Source organism: Paramisgurnus dabryanus, chromosome 14, assembly GCF_030506205.2.
Source record: "Paramisgurnus dabryanus chromosome 14, PD_genome_1.1, whole genome shotgun sequence".
NCBI classification, from domain to species: Eukaryota; Metazoa; Chordata; class Actinopteri; order Cypriniformes; family Cobitidae; genus Paramisgurnus; species Paramisgurnus dabryanus.
The window spans coordinates 29,750,264-29,771,816 of NC_133350.1; the positions used below are offsets into that span (position 1 = coordinate 29,750,264).

At 37.0% G+C, this 21,553-nt stretch overlaps 1 protein-coding gene across 1 annotated transcript; it reads right to left on the reverse strand.

Moving 5' to 3' along the window:
* Nucleotides 1–8,382: 8,382 nt before the first annotated feature.
* pmela (premelanosome protein a) lies at nucleotides 8,383–19,924 on the reverse strand. The gene is made up of 12 exons (XM_065241953.1): nucleotides 19,805–19,924; nucleotides 17,983–18,078; nucleotides 16,841–16,987; nucleotides 16,492–16,632; nucleotides 16,097–16,258; nucleotides 14,710–15,030; nucleotides 13,166–13,576; nucleotides 12,904–13,071; nucleotides 9,759–9,855; nucleotides 9,070–9,275; nucleotides 8,871–8,961; nucleotides 8,383–8,731 (listed from the first exon to the last, which is right to left on the reverse strand). Exons 1-12 carry the CDS (start codon nucleotides 19,860–19,862, stop codon nucleotides 8,581–8,583), a joined length of 2,049 nt encoding a protein of 682 aa, XP_065098025.1. The 5' UTR covers nucleotides 19,863–19,924; the 3' UTR covers nucleotides 8,383–8,580.
* Nucleotides 19,925–21,553: the final 1,629 nt, after the last annotated feature.

Below are 21,553 nucleotides of genomic sequence, written 5' to 3' on the forward strand. Positions count from 1 at the left end.
CCACATTCACTAAACCTCTCTGTCCTGGGTTTGGGTTAAATTGGCGCTCAACACTCAAAATGTGTCATCAAAGATTATAAATGATGCATAGCAAAGGCATCATGATCATTCAAACTGAGGGGGCACGTGCCCCATTGGACTTTTAAGCAAGCGGATTTTGCAAGCAACCTCAAAATCATTAAAGCATCTTTTCATCTGTTACTTTGTTTGCAACATATGATCCGGTATTTCCTTTTTCTGAGATTTTTTTTCTGAGATTTAATCACATGCCTCAATCTGGACACAATGCAATATTATTGAATTATATAAATTCAGATGCAACAGCGCTAGCACCATTATGGCGGCAGTGGCTCAGTGGTTCATGTAGGTTGTCTACAAACCGGAAGGTTGGTGGTTTGATCCCCGGCTCCACCGGACCATGTGTCGAGGTGTCCTTGAGCAAGACACCTAACCCCAGCTGCTCCCGACGAGCTGGATGGCGCTTTGCATGGCTGACACCGCCGTTGGTGTATGAATGTATGGGTGAATGTGAGGCAACATGTACAGCGCTTTGGATGGCCATCTCTTAAAAGCGCTATATAAATGCAGTCCATTTACCATTATCATATCGCACATTGATGATGTTGCTGCATTTTGAAATCTGATCAAATTAAAACCACCATCAGAAACGCTCACAATACTCTTAAAATGCAGTAGCTACTGCAATGTTCAGTTTACCGTAGCTTTGTACAAAAAGGATAATTGAGGTTCATTTCTTAATGTTTATGTATGGATTCACCTGCAGGGGGCACGGATCGAATATGTGCTATGATAGAAAAATGGGTCCCTTTTTTATTTTTATAGGCTTGTTTTAGAAAATTGAATGCTTTCAATGCAAGTAAATTGAAATGTGAAAACAAAAAATAAGCTTTAGATCTGTGTATTAATGTGTAAAAGAGCAATAAAATCATTCATAAACTCTTTGTCTTATTTGTCTTTGTAAGAATTTATTATATATATATAAATATATTTATTTTATTAATTTAAGTTAATAATTATGATTACAGTATAAAGGATAGCTGTGCACACTGTGCACCCTTAAAAAATTGTGCATGATGCACCCGATAGTGTCATCTAAACCAGTCCTGCAAATGAAAAGATCAATCATAATCATAAGATGCACGTTATACATTTTTTTTTTTATATCTTTTGAGTTTGAGTCTGACTATAGATTGTAGACTAAAACACATTGAAATGCAACATCTTAGACTCGTGAGATGATCCTTTGATTTGTTTAATGATGAATATTTTCTGTAATGTTTATGTCTATATGAGTATCTGATAAATACAATCACTGTTCATGAGGAGTATAAACAGTATATAGTACAAATACTGTATTTGGGTGAATGACTGTTTTATGTATAATGTTCATCTAAATCATCTTCATGTGCAAACAGGATTCAGATCATCAGGTTGAGCTTCCAGATCTTAAAGAGCATAATTTATCCGATTCACGATTTTACACATCCATGTTAATGTTAATGATGCATAGGTACAAATCCCACAGTTAACGATGATGCGAGTTATCATCTCTAAATTAAATCTCTTTCCTTGGACTACAATGAACACAAGGATTGCAGGCAACAGTTAAAGGATAATTCTGGTATTTAACACTTTGGGTCTCATTTCTGCACTGTAAAAAATTGTGCCGTTAAATAACAGTAATCAACTGGCAGCTTGGTTGCCAGCAAGATAATGTTATTTTACGGTTCTGCCACTGTTAAAATACAGTTCTACTTCCGTTAATTTACAGCTCTCCTATTTTTACAGTATGTTAATGTTATAATGCCCTGAAAGCAACTCATTTCATTTAGGAAACCAATTGCCTGATCCATTCAAGTTTATAAATATATATATTTACATGGTGGTGTTAGTATTGTGAACTTAATTAATTTGAGTCCACTGAAAACAAATATTACTTCTAAAATTGAACTGCAAACACTTAAACTTTCACACAAATCTCATGTAGTTCACCATAAGCAAACTACAAAGTTACTGCTTTAAAATAAAACAACAGGCAGCATAACATCAATGATTTACTGCCCATCCTTGACCTAAACAACCACACTACTCTTCAGCACAATGGTAACCCAAAAACTGAGCCAAATCCTAACAAAACAAAACATTAAACACTAAGAGATCTCTCACATTATCATCTTGTGTAAATCCCCTGAACAGTTTTTAAGTTCACATGATTTAAAAAACAAAATACAAGGACTTTTCTCTAATGTCTGTGTGAAATTATCATATTTCTGTATGCAAATTTGACTGTTAAGTTTTCTGTTTTTTAACAGCACATTCTGTTAAATAACAGTAATCAACTGGCAGCTTGGTTGCCAGCAAGATAATGTTTTTTTACGGTCTCCTTCGGACTGTTAAAAAACATTAGCATTCTGTGTTTTTATATCTTACACATTTAACCCTTTAAACCCCATCGCAAAATCCTTGGTGTCAAAAGAACACTGCTTAATGTGTCCACACTACAAAGAGTAAAAGAAACAGAGCCAATGTTGAAGTTAATGAGATAATGAAGTGATGATTGAGTTAATGATGAACAGCTGCTGTTAACAAACACAATCACTGAATGAAAGATAAACAAGAACCGAATTAAAGAGAAAACGAGCAGAAACTCAACTTACAGACTTAGAAGAGACTCAGACTTACTCAGATTTTCTAAGATCTCACAAGAAGATCATCAAACAACTCCACAAACAGCATTACCATCTTCACTTATTACAAACCAGTATGATTTTATTTTAAATGTACATTAGCTCTTACTGAGAAATAAATCATACGGTGTGGTTTCCTAAACAGGTATTATCTTAAACCAGGAATAGTTTAATTAGGAAATTTAACAAGTTTTAACAAACATGCCTAACTAAAAACATTACTTGTGCATTTTCAGGCGAAACAAAGGGCACTGATGTATTTTAAAATATGTCAGTGCAAGTTGTTTTGAGTTTGGACAGCTCTAGTCTAATAGTCTAATCCCTAAATAATAGTTACCATTCTCGTGATCAGTGTTTACTTTAGTAGGTCTCTTGATCCTTGGGTTTGCCCTTTGGTGTCATATTTATTTTTGCTTATCAATGTGATTTGAAAGACATTGAATATGGCAAAAAAGTATAAATAAAGTATTATCACTGACTAATGACTGTTATGGTGTAAGTCTCATGAGTCAAATTACTGATTTATACAGAAGCTCATAACTGATTAGATGGGTGGCAACCCCTTATAGTAGTCTTATAATGTGACAGAAACTGAGTGTTGAGGTAGCCAGAGGAATCTTAAAAACATTGGGATTAAATGAAATTAAAAAACACGAGCAAACTACACACACAGACATCAAGAATCAGGCTATGAATCTCAACAATGGTGACTATCAAATGAAAAGCTTCATGCTGCAATGCATGCTGGGTATCAGCATAGTACAAAACTCATTAGGCCGATGAACTGTTTTTTCTTTTGTCACCCTAGTTGAGCATCGTAGGCTGATTCTTGATGTCTGTGAGTGTCAGCTGAGGACTGTTTTCAAGTGTGCAAAAATACATTTGTAGGCAACTCTGTCAAGCTATCAGATTAATGTTATACTAATAATTCATGTAATGATTCTGATTCAAATATGTAAATACTTATTCATAAACATTCCTAAGAACTACTAATTTTTATGATTAAGCTTCATAAGGCTGGTAAGACAAAAAACTGATCAATAATCAGACATCCAACCTCACGAGAGTCTATCATCTCTTGGTTTTCTTTGCCATAACAAACATGCATCATAAAGACACAGTTATGGCAACCAGACTGAAAACCAAGTCAAGAGCCCAACTAATGAAAACAGTGATCACCATAATGGTGACTTTAAAGAAAATGCTTGTAAAGTCTAGTAAACACCTGTTTGTTCTCAGTAAGAACTGTTGTAGATGTATAACAGAAATAAAGTCTTAAAATTAAAAGTGGTTTATAAGTGAAGATGGTAATGGTGTTTGTGGAAATGTTTAATTCTCCTCTGGTGATATATGGAGAGATTTAATGTGTTGTGTTATTTTCAGTTGATGTTCATCTAAGTCTTTGTGTCTGTAAGTGTTTCTGCTCATGTCTTATCTTTTTATTTATCTTTTCTTCATTGATTCTGTTTATTAGCAGCAGGTGTCCATCATTAATGCTTCAGTATCTGAACTCATTGACTTGATTTCAGGTGGATCATTAGGAAACTAATGTAGGGAATAGTGAATGAGGGTGTATGGTGTGATTTGGGACGCAGTCTTTAACGGTGGACTCTCAGGGCTGTAAATTCACATTATTCTGAAAACTGTTTTTTTACAGAATGCAGAATTTAACAGTATAATTCTGTTTTTGTTAAAAAACAGAATCATACTGTTAAATTTGGCTGTTTTTTAACAGCAATTTTTTACAGTGTGGTTTGTTTTGGATGAACTACAGTGATGGACACAGAAATTTTGACAATGGGTCGTGTCTTGAGTTTTTGACTCGTTTAGAAGCGTCTCTTGACTGCTTCAGAATGGAAGTCAATGGCCATGCACAAACATGTCATTAAAACAACACTTAATGTTCATTTTCAAAACTGTGCTACTCACCGAGTGGTGCGTGGTGTTCGTTGATGATTAAAAACAAGTAGTGTAGCGAAATACAGTTTCTGTCGTGTTTTATTTGGCATTTTGTAAAATTCCATTGACTTCTCTTGGAAGACTCATTGCTCGCTGATATATCACTCCGCCGCCGGGAAACAGAAAAGGGTCTGTTTACATGTGGTTGTAGTTTTTTCGCTCGGTTTCTCTCAGAAGAAATTTTTCCCATATTTGTAGGGCTGGACCAGAATATTCAAATATTCGTTACGTGGGTTGACATTCGATTTTCAGTTTTGAGATTCGAATATATATATATGTAAATATTTTACAGCGTTAATGCAGAGCTTTTGCCAAGCAGGAAGTGCGCTTCACGCTCTCGCTCTATAGGTGGCGCAGAGAGACCAACATCCATAGCCAACAGCCACCAAACGCCACCAGTGGAAGAGATCGCCTCGAACGGAAAGCGCGCTTCCTGCTTTGGCATTCACGCTAATAGTGTTGTAAATAACGTTCAGTTTCTTGCAAAAACTGATTGATTTGCTTCACAAGACGTCAATATGTCACACGGAGTTATGGGGGATTACTGTTGTATTGGATATATATGCTTTAGCTCTTAAAGTGTGCGGATCGGTTGACTTGCATGACGGAGCACTGGGGTTTCTGCAAAATATCTTCTTTATTGTTCTGCTGATGAAAAAAACATATTGGATGGTGTAAGTGTTATAAATAAACTTGATTTCGAAAGTATGCTACCGTTTTATTACAGTTTGTTGAACTTCGTTCATTTATTTTCGTTGTTTTATTTAAATGGTGTACCCTTTACGTTGTCAGTAATTACTGTGCTGTTGATTTCTGATACGGGAATGTTTGTTTGTTGTAAAAATGTTAGGCTACCTTATTAAAAGTATTGCTCTTGTGTTTTGTTTCACTAATGCTGTTCTCGCAGGACGCGTGACAGGCACGCCGCTTCCGGCTTGCGCTGTTTTGTAGTATTTTTAAAGTTTATTAATTCTAAAGGTGTCGCATGTCCATATTGGACGAAAAAAGGCACTACACTCCCTTAGGTCCGCAGCAACACATCCGCTACATAATAAAACTGTAGACAGACAGACAGACAGACAGACACACACACAGAGATTCCTGCCTTTATTAAAAAGAAAAATATGTTCAGCCCCTCCTTCCGAAGCTTCGAATATTCGATTTGATTTCTACTAGAGCTTCGAAGCTCAAAAAATGTCATTCGGAAAAGCCCTACATATTTGATGGCTCAGTGACCAGCTTTAGGTTTGAAGTTGAGTTCGATTGTGACTGTCTATACGCTAGACACCGAGCGTACTTGTATGGCAAAGTGGTTGTCGCCATCAAGTGGTCGGGAGTGGGACGCTTCAGACTCAAATACAGAGCGGAAGTATATACGCGGTTGTGAGGTATCTGAAAAAATAGTTCCACTATAGCAAATATCACGGATTGAAATCATACATTGCGCCAATATATTTGTTTTTAATCATCAACGAACACCACGAACCACTCGGTGAGTAGCACAGTTTTGAAGTGTTGTTTTAATGACATGTTTGTGCATGGTCATTGACTTCCATTCTGAAGCAGTCAAGAGACGCTTCTAAACGAGTCAAAAAGTCAAGACACGACCCATTGTCAAAATTTCTGTGTCCATCACTGTAGTTCATCCAAAACAAACCAGAAATGAGACTCAAAGTGTTAAATACCAGAATTATCCTTTAAAGTCGCCATGAAACGGAAGTAGTGATTGCCTTATTTTCCCCGTGGTGACGTATATCCGAATGAAACAGCTTTTGAGATGAAATAAGGCAGGGCTGGATTTGAATTTCTCCATCGAGATCTGATTGGATCGTTTGAAGTTGGGTTGTGTTGCTAATTGCTAATCGCTGCGATCTTCTCCCGGACCCCGCCCACCTGCCATGCTTTTGACCGGAAGTGAAGAGAGATCGTTTTGAGGATGGGAGGAGATTTGCATTTTTGATTAAAGATTATGAGCACACACAAATTTTTTTTAAATAATGAAGCTCACAGAAAAGTCATTTGTTTATAATACCACTATTAAAAAAATATATATTGTTTTTCTTTTCAATTTCATTGCGACTTTAACTTCCTTGGCCTGTTGACTTGGACCTGACGGTCATCATCATAATCCCGCCCGCTTCTGACTCGCCTGTAAGTCGTCTATGTTTTCATATTTAACAAATTTACTACTGACTAAACCATGATTTAAACAACTTTTATGCGGTTCAGTGCAGCGCTTCTTGTTTGTCGTTTCTACGATCACAAATGCAGACATGGTTTTAATGTTTTAATATAACATTACATTACCTTACCAATCTGTTACATTCTGCTCAAGCTGCGATGGTAAAGTTGATCGAACAGCTTGGTCATCTGCATTTTCTGGATCAGATTTTGTATTTATTAAGTAACATTTAATTTGTTCAATGAATAAAATGTATTGCTTTGAATGATTGATTTAAAGGGATAGTTCACCCAAAAATGAAAATCCTGTCATAATTTTCTCATTCTCATGATGTTGTATACCTGTTTGAATTTCTTTACTCTGATGAACACAAAAGATAATATTTTGGCAAATGATGGAAAGTACACAGCTGATTGTAACAATTGACTAGTAGGAAAACAAAAATTATGGAAGTACTGTGAAAAATGATGAAGAAGATATTTTGATTAATGATGGTAAGCAGTTGACGGTACCCATTTAATTCCATCGTTTTTGTTTTCCTACTATGAAAGTCAATGGTTATAATCAGCTGTGTACTTACCATCATTTATCAAAATATGAAATGAATACTAAAAAAGCGTTAAAACCGACCCTGCATTCCGTATTATTGTCACGGGTGCCCTTCACATGCGTGAACACTTGTTAATAAAAAACTGCTCGCGCTGTTTCAAAAAAATCCATTTGGTCACAGTTTGGAGCCCTTTGTGCCCCCGATTGCCCACTCGCAATCCCGTCTACGGATAATCCGGCTCTGCTCAAATTTATAAAACATGCGCCGTTATGGACAAACTAGTGTTTCTTTTGTAATGAGACAGCATTGTACTCAAACAACAAGATAATTATTTACCGTTGCAAGACATTCAGCTGCTCTGACTGCTGTAGAACTTCAGCTCGCTGCACTCAGGGGGGCGGAGTTAAGAGGTTTGACTGACAGTTTGAGCGGATCCAAAAAGATTTTGTTTTTTAAAGCTTTTATTTGATAAATATATTTGTAAAACAGACAGACAGACGTAAATGTTTACCAATAGCATTGATTTATTAAAAAAATTAAAATTAAATAAAACACCTAAAAAAGGGCACTTCAGAGTGTAAGGACAAAAAGGGCATGTGTCCTGCACAGGTTGAGCCCTATCTGTGCACGTGCCTGGGTGGGCTTGATTTATTCATGTATCCGATTGGTCTTTCAGGATCCTCACAGAGCTATTAAGCCACACCCTTGCAACCACTGCTGAGCACCATAGCAACCAAAGCCCAACAGTTATATCTTCAAATCTGTATGTCATAGAGACATGGGGGTTGGTTCATATATCCGTTTTAATATAATATAAGTGCGCCCTTAGAAACACGGGGTTGGCTCATTTCACTTGTGGCCCCTGAGTATAATCATTGGTGGATGCCAATTACCCTAGTAACCATTTAGCAAAACCTATATCTCTGCATCAGAACATTGTAGAGTCAAGAACATTTTAATTTCAATAACTTCACAACCCCAACTAGTCACAATACTCCATTTTATTAAAGAGTAATGATCAGAATATTACAACTCATGACAGAAAACATCAGACATACACAACACATACAGAGTATTCTCTGGTTATGTTATTCACAAATAATAATAACTCCATTGAGATAATATGAAGAATGTTATACGTGAGGTCTTTCTTCTGTTTGAAGGTTGTTTTGATGTATAGCTCACACCACTCGTCCCTGAAGTAGCGGCCGACTCTCTCCAGAAGACGATCGGCTCAGAAAGTTCCAGAGGTTTAACGGCATCGAGATCCTTTCAGAACCCAAACTGTTATCTGTATAATCCTCAATCAGTGGATGGTAGCCCTTAAAACGCCTGGAGAAAATGAACATTAAGGATGAGTTTATCCAATATTGCAGCAGTTTTAACTTTTTAATTACTAATCTACACATTGATCAACTGATTTTTTCCATTAACAAATATTATATATTAAGTGTATTGGTATTTATCTTACTTGTGTGTAAAAAATGCGATGGTTCCCATAGCACAAATAAAAAGCAGGACTCCCAGTGCCGCTCCAGCACTACTACTGGATGAATTCGTGTCTGTATTAAATAAGAGTGAGGATGGTGTGAGTTTAGGGTCATTTTAATTATCTTCTCATACAGTTTAGTTGTAGTTATAGGCAGATTTGTTGGACTCGAGATACTTACCCATATTAACATTGATTCTTGCACTGGTTACTGCCAAGCTAACATCATTGGTTAGAGATACATTGATACAGAAGGTGCCAGAATCATTAAAGAACTGGCGTAACACCATCAGACAGTCAGGGCTTGGAGTGACAGAATTACACAGAGTCTGTACAGGACTGATACAGTCAGCATCAGATATAACCGTACACACTTCATTCGGCAGACTGTACAGAGAAAACATGACAGAAAAGATTAAACATTAAATACTTGAATCAACCATTTAAATAAACCAGTGTACGAGTAGTAACCATGTCTTTTTGTTTGAACCATGCTAAATTTCATTAGGGAATGAAACAGTATATTGTGGCACAATACACCAACCAAGTGTGGTAGCCGTCACAGGACAAAATGTAGTTGTCTGAGACAAAATACAAAAATGACACAACGCGTTCTGTAGAGCAGTCTGTCTGTTAAGGACTATTGTAGAAACATGCGGAACAAAATGGCAACTTCCATTTAAGGGGACCCGCTGTGTATGTACTGTAGATAAAAGCGTCTCATTATAAGGTAATAATACAGTTCATTATGTAAAGTATACACCACTGATAATATAGTTGTATTAATATGTAGATTATATTGCATTTCTGTCATAAGATCCTTCTAAAAGTTAGACACTGCACCTTTAATAAAGTATATGAAATATTTACCTTCCCTGACATGTGATTGTGAGATCCACAGCATTCTGCTCCAATTCTGTGACAATCACATTATTCACCTCCACAATCTCAACACTCTCTATTCCCTCTGAAACACACACACACACATATACATATACATGTGGTCTTTGTTGAAATCATGGCCAATATGGCAATAAAAAACATGAGCACTCTCAGTCAGTTGACTAATACTAAACATGCTCGTTAATAGCTTGGGTTTTTGCCTGTATTCAATTGAACGATTTGGTTCTCATGTCTTTTATTTTGAATCTTGTATTTTGTATTGTCGTCACTTCCTGTTGTAGTCCACGTCATTAGTCTTTGTAGTCCTGTTATGCCCCATACACCAGAAAGAACCGGGTGCTAGTTCAGAGCTAGTGCTGTTGCTGGTTCAGAGTTGGTTCGACTGGTGAGCCTTTTAAGAAACGATTTGCCTTTCCATGGGCTAGAGAGCCACCACAGAGCCAAGTTTTACGTCACTGAATATGCCTGCTCGAACTGATTTTGCCAAGTGGTTGATGTCCGCAGGGCAACATACTGTGTTGACCCAAGGACAACATTTTTCTAAATAAAACCTAAACCCACCCCAAACCCCAACCCTAACCATAACCAAACCCTAAAATCAGAGGGACATGATAAGTGAAAAACAATGGTCTAGAAACAGCTAATCCTGGTTGTAAGCTTATACTTAAAACAAACTGTAAACTTATTTCTGAAATCTGATTGGTTGATTGAAATGTTGTCCCAGGGTCAACATAATGTTGCCCTGAGGACATCAACCACTTGGCAAAATCAGGAGAGCCGAATATGCCTCATCTTTCCCAGGAATGTTAGCGTTGCACAAACACACCATCAACAATGTCGGATGTTGCAGTAATATTAATGTTTAATGGCTTTGCGTACCTACATTTTCATCCAAACGCGGTGAATCCAACATGTATTTGTAAACGGAGGATGTATTTGAAAATAACATATTTTATAATTTACACAAAACAACATTAGCCTTAGCATGTAGCTACCCAGCTAGTATCTTGTCACAGTAACCCCACCCCCTTCTTAAAGCAACACCAAAGAGTTTTTTTTACCTTAAAGCAACACTATGTAGTTTCCATGTAAAAATGACTTACAGCTCCCCCATATGGTTGAAAAGCGCAACAGTGCCTGGTATCAGACACTCTTCTGCAGGCAGGGGGAGTGGCGGAGCTGTGTTTCCTACCCTCCACCGCCACTTTCAGAGTGTGCATGTAGCAGCTAGGAGGTTGCTCAGGTTGCAGCAACAGTACAATTTGTCCAGTTAAAAGTTATTCTATCACTGAAATAATTTTAGAGACATTATTTAAAGGTAAAAAAACTACATAGTGTTGCTTTAAAATAACGTTTCCAAAAAAGTTTCAGTGGTTCATCCACTCAAAACAGGGTGAATGGCACATTCGCTTTGCAGCCCTCTATCGGCCAAAACCGCACTAAAGAAGTTTCCAACCGTCGGGTAGTGGTCCTGTATTTCGAGTGAAAACTACAAAAACTTGCTTTACGGCAGACCTACAATCCAATCAGAGCCAGCTATGCTGCAGTATTTACGACAGTGCTAATGAACAATTACGCGTCTAACCTGTAGGGGGAGCAAAGAGCAATTACTCTTCAGTGTTGCTTTAAGTCAGACAGATTGATCTAATGGTGTTATAGTCATGAAAAATTTGATTGATTTTTTTGTGTCCGTGGCACGAAATTCAGCTCTTTTCTTGTCTTGAGCACGAATGTCTTTTTTGTGTCACTTGCACATATTTCTATAAATAGTTTTTCATGTCCGTTGCACAAATTCTTTTTCGTGGAATTTTATGTATTGTTTTCTCATAGTTTTTTCCTATTTTCTTACCATTGTCGCTTGGGGTTAGAATCACTTTCTGTTACATTTATAAACATCCAAATCCCAACTCTAACCCCAACTCCAGGTGAGAATAGTTTTAAAAGTGGAAGAAAAACATGCAGAAACCAATACATAAAAGTACATCCTAACCCAAACATCAAAACTTACCTCAAGTGACAATGATTTAAAAATAGGAAGAAAAAAAGTTAAAACAATTCCTAAAATGACATGAAAAAGAAAGTCGTGTCACGGACACGAAAAAATATTTGTGCGAGTGACACGAAAAAGACATTCGTGCTCAAGGCATGGAAAAAGCTGGATTTCGTGTCATGGAAACGAATAAATTAACCACATTTTCGAGACCAAGACTTTTAAAGGCACTCTAAGCGAATCTGCGAGACGTTAGTTATTGTTGACGTTTGAAACTGTTTTCAAACAGATGGAGCGTAGCTAACTCCTCCCCCTCCCTTCCGTGCTTTCATGAACGCGCCCAACCCCCACCCCAAATCCTTTTTGTCGTTTATTGGCTGGAATACTTTGTTTTGTTTTGTGATGCTAGGTTTGGCCACTTGTTGATATTGCCGTTTGTGAAGCCTGGGATGTCTACAGAGATCGCGTTTTTTTACAGTTTGATCAGCGGACAGGCAGCAAGCAGATAGTGAGGAGATGTTTCCGGTATGTAACAAAAAATGTTTTATGGTCTAAAACGCTTCAATTCGCTTAGAGCGCCTTTAAAGAGATCATGTTGATTCTAGAACAGCAATGCTGGTTAGGTGCTAGTTAAGAAGCACTTTTCCTGGGTCAGAGCTGGTGCTTTGGGTGACGAAAAAAGAAAGAGCTGATTTAAAATAAGGCTCTGAACCAGCACTCAACCCTTCTGAAAAAAACAGCATTGACCGGCATAATTCCCATGCTGGTCCATTCTGGTTTGGGGCTGGTTTAGCTGGTGGTCACCAGCACCGAAACACAACATATCCTGGTCTTGCTGGTATGCTGGTTTTTCCAGCAGGGAAACTGCCTTTGTGTAAAAGTGGACTAGTGTTTTCCTGCTCTAATTGTATCCAGTTGTCCATTTTTCCTCTTAATTGTCATGTGTGTATATATGGCTGTGTTTGTTATAGTCTTTTTTAAACTTTGTCCCTGTCTGTCTGCTGTAAGTGAGGAATGTATTCATCAGCTAACAAAAACCCACAATATCATAACACATTTAAAGTATTACATAAATAATTTTGTGTTCATTCTTTCATGTGCTAAAGAGTAAAAGACACTTACGGACAATATCAACAGTTTTGGAGAATGAGCCGTAGCGATAAATGAAACATGATTCTGCTGGCATTTCTGGTGCTTGACGCTTTGCAATGATAAGCGTGGCCTGTGTGGCTTCAGTTACTGTCTCCAGATCAGCTGCTATCTCACTTACTGTAGCTTCAGATACGCTATCTAAAGCACAAATAAAAAAACATTAAATATATGACACAGTTCAGTCATTAATTCATTGAAGAAGCTGTTGAGGTCTAAATTAAGTTGTTTTTACCAGCAGTGACTTCAGTTGTTTCATTGACTTCTGTTATCTCTGTGTCGTCTAAAGCAGGAACCACCGACACCACAACATCAGCAGCAGCATCAGCAGGTGCTGGTTCAGTGCTGAGGACATTTACAGGTGCCACTGTTTGCACAACATCAGTAGGAGATTCAGGGAGAAGAGTAGCAGACACATTGACTATAACCTCAGCATCTTCATCTTCTCCAGCAGATACTGAACCGGAAACATCAGAAACAGGTTCAGGTGTGATTATCACAGCTTGAGCTTCATCTGCATCTGTGACAGGTGCCACTGCTAACTCATTGGTGTCATCAGCTGATCCGTCTGTTATGAGCACAGGAACATCAGTGCTCTCCACTCCAGCATCTTCAACTGGGGAAACAGAGGTGGATGGTGGAACACCTGGAATAATATTACAAGAACATGAGATCACATAACAAAATCTGTAAGCAACATCTGTTTAAAATACTAAATGGTCCTGAAGTCCTTCAAATGACGAAGTTAGGGTTATCACTAGGGATGCACCGAAACTGGTATCGGGTATCGGCCTCGATACCACATTTTCTAAAGTACTCGTACTTGTTAAAAGTCCCCCGATACCAGGGATCGATACCACGGTCTGAGAAATGTCTATGTTTGAGCGGCGTGTAAGGGGTTAATGCCTCTTGTGTTGTCCAAAGAGGCAGAGTTTACAACAAACTGGAAAACTAGGAAACTGGAAAACCTTGTTTTTTTGTTAAGTTATATGACTAAAGCTGTTACCTGTAAATTTAAATCATGTTTTTTAATAAGTACTCTGTATCGGTATTGGCAAGTACTGAAATGCAAGTACTCGTATTCCAAAAAAGTGGTATCGGTGCATCCCTAGTTAACACTATTTGATTATATCCATTTCATTTTTGATAATCAATCAATTTTTTATTCAAAAACAGAATAAGACAATAATATATGAATACTTTATTTTAGGGAAAAAATGCACACACAAAAAATATGATTACAGCTGAGCATTCAAATCTGGTGAAAAAGAATCTTGGATATGGTAAGTTTTAAAGGGGACATATCATGAAAATCAGATTTTTCCATAAGTGCTATAATTGAGTCCCCAGTGCTTTTATCAACCTAGAAAATGTGAAAAAATCAACCCAGTAACTTAGTTTTGGTTAACCATTCTTTAATAGCTCATTAAAAACTGTCTCCCCTTGTGATGTCAGAAGGGGATATACCGCCCCATAATCTGCACTATCCACACTGCCATTTAGAACAGATATCAACTAATTTGCATTTTAAAGGACTACATCTTTCAGTTCACACATGACAAAGAGCATCTGACCTGACTTGCATGGGCTCAGTTATGCTCTCTGAAGGTTATTTAATGGTAAAACATATTTTATACGTCACTTCTGGGATCCTTTTAAAGATTATATCAGTTTTTGTGGAACTGGGATATCCTCTTTGCAATAAATGCTGTTATGTTATGTAGATAGGGCAGGATAAAGCATCAGAAATGTCTGAGTTGTATATTGTATATGTCATACCTGTGGCTGGAGCAGGTGTAACAACGGCGGCCGCTGTGCTTGGGTTTGGTGTACAGTCATTTAAGATGGCTGCCATTAGAATGACCTGTGGTCTGAAGGAACCAGCTGAGATGTATGTATGGGTGACTGTAGTTTCACGGGATATAAGAGTGCCACTGTTGTCTCCAAAGTCCCAGTTGAAGGTGACGTCTGATCCACTGAGGTAACGGCTGGGGTCGTGCAGGTTGACGCTAAATGACACGGCTGTGTTCTGGATAAAGCTTTGGTCACCCTGTGTGACATCACCGACCTGAGACAATGTCACTGCGAAAGGAATCTGGTCTAAAGAAAGCAAAAATAAAATCTCAGGAATATGCTCACTGAAATGACACCATGTGTGCACTGTCAATGACAGGTATTTGTGCTAATCACATCATAGGGTTAAAGAGATAGATAGTTCAACCCCCTTCCCAAAATAAAAACATTTATTATTTACAAAATTCAATATTAACGCTCATGTTGTTCAAACCCCCCATAGGTTTTTAATTACAGATGATGAAAACTGTGTTTTTCTGGTGTTTGTCTTTATAACAATTAAGGAATTAAGGATCAGAATTACTAACAGCTTGCACCAGCGTAAACCATCATTTTGCCGTAAAATAATGACTGTCGGATTTATTAATGATACGCAGGGGATCATTAGCGCTGAAAAGGTGTCGTCTAGTTATTTTTGTGACTGACCTTATTGCATGCATTTCTAGGAGTTTCCCTTTCAGACGCAAAATTAATGAGTGGAGATTATTTAAATGATTCATGCAATGTGATTTACTAAGGTTTTGTGTGTAAAATAACTGGTATTTGCTCAATTATTTAACACAGAAAATCATTTTGCGCTTAAAAATGGCTGTAATTGTTGCTGATAGGAGGAGTCATTTCAGACAGCATGTGACACAAGGCAGAGGATTTTAATTCACTAGGAGAAGTCACACAATAGCAAGTTTTTCAATAGCAAGTCTTTTTTGGATCTATGTTTTTGTATTTTGCATTTCACTTCTAATCTGTAAATATTGTAAAAAAAAAAAACTGGCTTTGTAAGCTGGGATTTCACACCCAGCATTTTTAGCTGTGATGTCCGTGGTGCTGAACTCAAGCACATCAGGTGTTAGTAGATCACCCGCACTGAGGATCATCAGCTCTGCTTATTTGCGACCCTCTTAGTATGTTGCATTGGCCTGTGTTATTTAATTTTCACCTTTTTAGTAAATAACCCGCAGATATTACCACTCCCATCTGCGCTTTTTTGGAATTGCGCTCTCACTCTCCTTTGCCCCGTTTAGTAAATTTGGTGTTTTCCCCAAAGACAGATTGATAGAGGTATTGAACAATTGTGCAATCATTGACCACTCACCAGTAATAGAAAACTGAGCAGATGCATAACCAAGAGGAATGAACTTGTCTTTGCCCCGGCAATGATAAATAACAACCTCCATCTTATAAGAGCCAAGAGGCTGTTTGTCCGTCTCGATGGTCAGTAGAGATGAAGGACCGTCAGCCACCTGCCAATATTTACCTGAAAGACAAATATGATGAGTCAAAGTCTGTAAAGCCATTTTAAAACTAAAGAGAAGTGATAAATAAGAGTGTTTGTTTAACTCTTTAACACAGTACTGCTTTAACTCCAACATAATAAGACGTCTCTCTATGAGCTATGAGTTGTGGTTTCAGTCTGTAATTGAACTCAATCTTCTGGATTATATTGGATTGGATGTTTTATTTTGATGCTTTAGTGGTGTATTTTCTTACCCCATGTCTTCCACACATAAATGAATCTGGGCTTTTTGTTGGAGGTCTTCGTGAAAGGTGTACCATCAGGAAAGACACCAGTCCATTCTTGAGTGAGATTGGTCTCGGGGTACACAGCCTGACCCATAGTATATGCTGTTCCTAAATGATGAAAACAAAGTGTTTATAAGAGCACATCAATGCATGTCTCAAAACCAAAAAACAAGCTGCCAAATTCCCAAAAGATACAACCCAAGTTGTCCATAACAGGTCACATCACATTTGCACTTATAAAGACAAAATATAACTTATATTGTAAAAATCATATCAAGTGTTAGGGTATTGTATGACTGAATCTTGGATAACTAACCATTAATGGTACAGTTTCGTGCCCACACCACTTGTCCATCAGGAAGTGCCGTCTGATTTTGGGGGAAACGAACATCAATGTTGAAGGTAGTTTTTGCTCCCGTCAGTGTCGGAGAATCACTTCTCATCTCAAATGTCACCTCTCCACCTGTGGCATAATACACAGTCATGCAAATCAATCTGTAGGCTGTAGGAGCTGTTACACATCATCTCTAAAAAATAAAAAATAAATGAGAAAATACCTTGAGGGCTATACATGCATATGAGTCTGGCAAAACTACGATAAATAAGCTCAGAAACAAGACTTTTATTTGGGCCAAATCATCACCAGTACAAAATCTGTTTATTTTAAAATGGTTTCAAAAAGACAAAATCTCAATGAAGCTTCATGAAGATAATTTATTGATGCACTGAACTGAAACCAGAAAATAAAATACAAAAATTACTCTCTGATTTACAGTTATCATCATGAGGAAAATTAATCATGGCTTTATTTTTGTAGTAACTATGATTTTTAGCATATTAATTACTTAATACAAATAAAACCATGTTTCCTAGAGTTTGATCATGCTTAATTTTCTTCCTGCAAACATGACCACAGAGATTAGGTGATTTCAGCTAAAGTTATTAAATATTTTTTTTAGATCACACGGAGAATAACATGTGGATGGATTCATCATTCAGCAGGCATTAAAAAAAGTAAACAGGTCAGCTGTGATTTCATGTTGACTTGTCGAATTTTTGATCCCAGCAACGCCAATTAGCCTCGACTCTCCCATAGCATTTTTGCCGCAGTCTTGCTCTGGTCGTTGGTCTCTACGTTTTATTTGTCGTTTTTTTCTGATGTTTTGGCATTGCTGTGGGTTTTAAGTTGACCTCTGACTCAATATTGAACAAATTTAAGGGTTAAATGTCTAATTACAGATTCATGTATTGTTAAATTATTGGAGGATTTGCGGAGCTACAAGAGCAGCTCTATCCATGCAAACCGTAACCGGAAGTCCCGATTTCATGTTGACTTTAACCTTGGCTGATTTTAGAATTAAAATGGGGTGACCAACCCCACCCCACCCTTGACCACTGCATGCAGCATTACATCACTACAGATAATATAATCTGATCATTTGTGTGTGTTCACAATACCTGTCCAACAGTCTCTGTATCTGGGATCTCCATCTCTCCAGACCGGATACATTTGTGAATTCCATGATCGATAACGTGAAAAGCGAGATCTGTAGTCTAAGAGGATAACAGAGAAAAATATCAAAGCCCACTGTTTAAATTAAATCAGAGCTCTTATAGCCTATTAACAGTTTATTGTGTAAAACAATAAAAAGCTTAAAATAAAAAACAGACAACCCTGCTCAACTATTCATCTAAACTGTTATGATATTCTGATCATTGAGCTAGAGAAAGAAGTCAACATCAACGTTCTGTTTTTTTTTAACAATTCAAATAGTAATTTTGTTTTATTGTAGTAATCTGACTTAATGTCCTGAAGACTAATGTGTTTGAGATGAGAAAGTCTGAGGCAGTGAGGGAGAACAGACCGAGTCACACGATCGACCCAATCCCATTCAATCCTTTTCATGTGACTTTCAGCTGAGGGTAACACTGAAATCTCAGGAATGAAATAAAACCCTGTTAAGCTCTGACATTACGCATCTGCATGTGAATGTGAAAGACGTTGTGTAAGCAGTGATGTGTGAAATATAAAGAGTCTCATCATTTACATTTGCCTTCTGTTCTTTTATTCATTCATACAGATACTTTAATAAAAAACCCAACTTGCGGTAAAAAAAATGTTCTAAGAGGAATTTGATCCATGATCATAGTGTTGCTCACCAAATGCTTTACTAGTTGGCATCTACAAATATCAGTACTAAATCAAATATCAGTACTAAATAGTAGTCAAATTTAGATTTAGTATGTCCCATCTCTGTTAATGCACTTAAATTTCCAAACTTTCCTGTAACAAAAACTGTGCTTTTAGGCAGTGGTTCTCAAACTTTTTCAGCGTGCGGCCCCCTTTGTGTACGGTGCGTTCCTTCGCGCCCCCCCCCCCAAAGAAAATTTATGACAAAAAACAGTTCTAAAACTTTACATTTTAATTAAACAAAACATTAAATTATACAAAGTAGTGCTGCCTTTTTTTTTTAGGTTTAATTTCACAGAAATCATAATAAATTAATGTATTTTATAGAAATGTCATAAAACTGGGGCCCCCCTGGCACCATCTCGAGGCCCCCTTGGGGGCCCCAGACCCCAGTTTGAGAACCACTGCTTTAAGGGCATATAGTAAGTCATTTGGGATACAGGAATTGAGTTGAAATATTGCCAATGTTTAATAATCAAATTAAACAATTATCACTTAAAAAGAGACCGCAGCTAAACCTTTACCAGGCTAGTTAGAACCACACAGTATAGAAATTAAAGATGATTCACATTCATAAACTGTAAAAGAAGCATATTAGTCAGATCAACTTAAAAAATTAAGTTGAATTCTAATTGTTTTAATAAGTTATATCAACTATTTACAGGTCAAAGCTTAAAATATTAGGTTGAATTGACTTCATGCTGCATTTTTTTTTTTGTATGATTACAATCAGAGATTTCTATTTCTGCATATACAAAGCAGTCGTGTTTAACAATTATAAGGGAATGGATTTAAACAATGTCAGTTTTCAAAATGCCAACTTTTTCTAGATAAGGATCAAACCACCAGATAAAAAATGAAATAAATGATAAAAGATCTACTCTACTGGTTTTTATAAATAACTGACATTGCAGATGAAATTTAGCTACAGTATGTAGCTCATTCCCGGGCAGTCATTGATTGTCTATTGTCCCTGTCAAATAAAAAGCTAACTAAATAAAACCCCATTCTCATGAACTCAATGTCTTTTAATATCAGTGAATGTTTCTGAAATAAATCTATTGAATAGAGAAACAGTGCTGTACTCACGTGAAAGTACTCCTGGTAAGAGTGTAAGAAACAGAGCAAGCAGATTCATCCTCGTCATCTTCAATATCTAAAGTTAGGATTCTGACATCAAATCATCTCCAACTTTATTGTACAGACTGAATAGGTCTCCAACATTGTTTTAAATAGATGTAACCCCGCCCACAACCAATGACATCATAACATGTTCCTCCCAACCCTCTAAACTTTTTCAATTTCTTGAAACTATTGTCCACTTTTTCAAAACAATCACCCAATTAATCAATCGCCTAAAAATCTTTTATCTGTGCTCAAAATCAAACAATGTTTTTAGATCTCACACACGCACGCACGCACGCACGCACGCACACACAACCAGTCAATGAAATGCTACAGAGCATATATTAGACATTACAGCAAAAAAACAGCATCCAGGACAACTACTTGCAGAAAAATACATGTTTATTAACACAACTTTAAACAAAAATACAAAAAATGCTTAGTGAATATACTGCAAGTAATAATAAGTCGACCAGCACAATACAGACAAACATCTTCAGATCAAACCACAGGACAACTGCATTTCCTCTCTTCCTCATACAGTAATCTTCCTCCTCTGCATCTCAGATTGTTTTCATTCATTGCTGATATAAACATCCAACACACCTGAACCACATGTACACTTTGAGCTGGTTTAATGTGTACAACAACATAAAAAAGTGTTAACAGTTTGTAGGCTGGAGATGTTTTTACTAATACCTTATGAATTATACACAAATCCTTTCAAAATGATGAAGAGAAACAAGTGAAGGATTTTTCTTATAGTCATTCAATGAGTGCTAGCATTTTATTGAACTTTAAGAGCAAAGTATCAAAATGCTGATGGTAAATTTGTATTTTTCAGTGTGTGCTTCTCAGCAGTGTTATATCTTGTGATTATATACGTGGATCGTGTGAGAATAATAGTTAATAGATGTCTGTGTGTGAATGATGTTTGTAGGGTCTGCTGAGCTCTCAGCTGAAAGCCTCTGAGCTGCTTTGATGGTCACAAGATGAGAGTAAACTTTAGAGACGTCTCAATGATGCTTATTCATTACTCTCTTCACTTCTCACCATTTAACTTTACATTGGTGAGTTTGTGTTTGCAGAAACAAAGTGTGTTTATTGTGTTTGTCATCATAAGATTATGTCTTATCTGTTGAAGATCAAAAAATCTAAATTGTGAAGAGATGAATACTCATGTGTATCAAAATTCTTAAAATATGATAACCGAAAATAAATCTCCAATTTTGGATTTCATGAATAATCTTTTTTGTGAATTTACTGAAAGGCTACTGGGAAATTCAGGTAACTAAATTCAATCTATTCATATGCACACATTTCTTCTTAATCTAATCCCTAAATGACCCTGAAAAGTCTCATATGCATCACAGTTTATTACTGTTGGTCATTGAAGATTTCTACAGATTTCACATTCAGCCTCTTTGATTTGATTGTCCGGTGACTTCTTGAATTGATTCAAAGTTTTTTTTTGCAGTGTTGCAGGCTGCGTCATCTTGCCAAAAGATCTCACCAGAAGACCCCAGAGTCATGAAGAGGTGGTCTGCAACAATCACGTGTCAAACTATCATCCACATGAATACCATGTGGTGTAGGGTCACGTGATAGATTTTCATCACGTGCAACCTCCAGAGGGCACAACAGCCAGAGACTTTCTGTTTTGATTTATTTCTTTACCCAAGTAGGGTTATTATAATTTACTAAACGCATAAC

Bases quoted from the DNA above. Each gene is read 5' to 3' on its own strand.
- pmela (XM_065241953.1), bottom strand. From the start codon at position 19,862: ATGACGAGGATGAATCTGCTTGCTCTGTTTCTTACACTCTTACCAGGA. The intron at 16,259-16,491 runs GTAAGAAAATAC...TTTGTCTTTCAG, and splicing joins TTATGTGTGGAAGACATGGG to GTAAATATTGGCAGGTGGCT. The intron at 8,962-9,069 runs GTAAGTATCTCG...TATTTAATACAG, and splicing joins AAGAATCAATGTTAATATGG to ACACGAATTCATCCAGTAGT.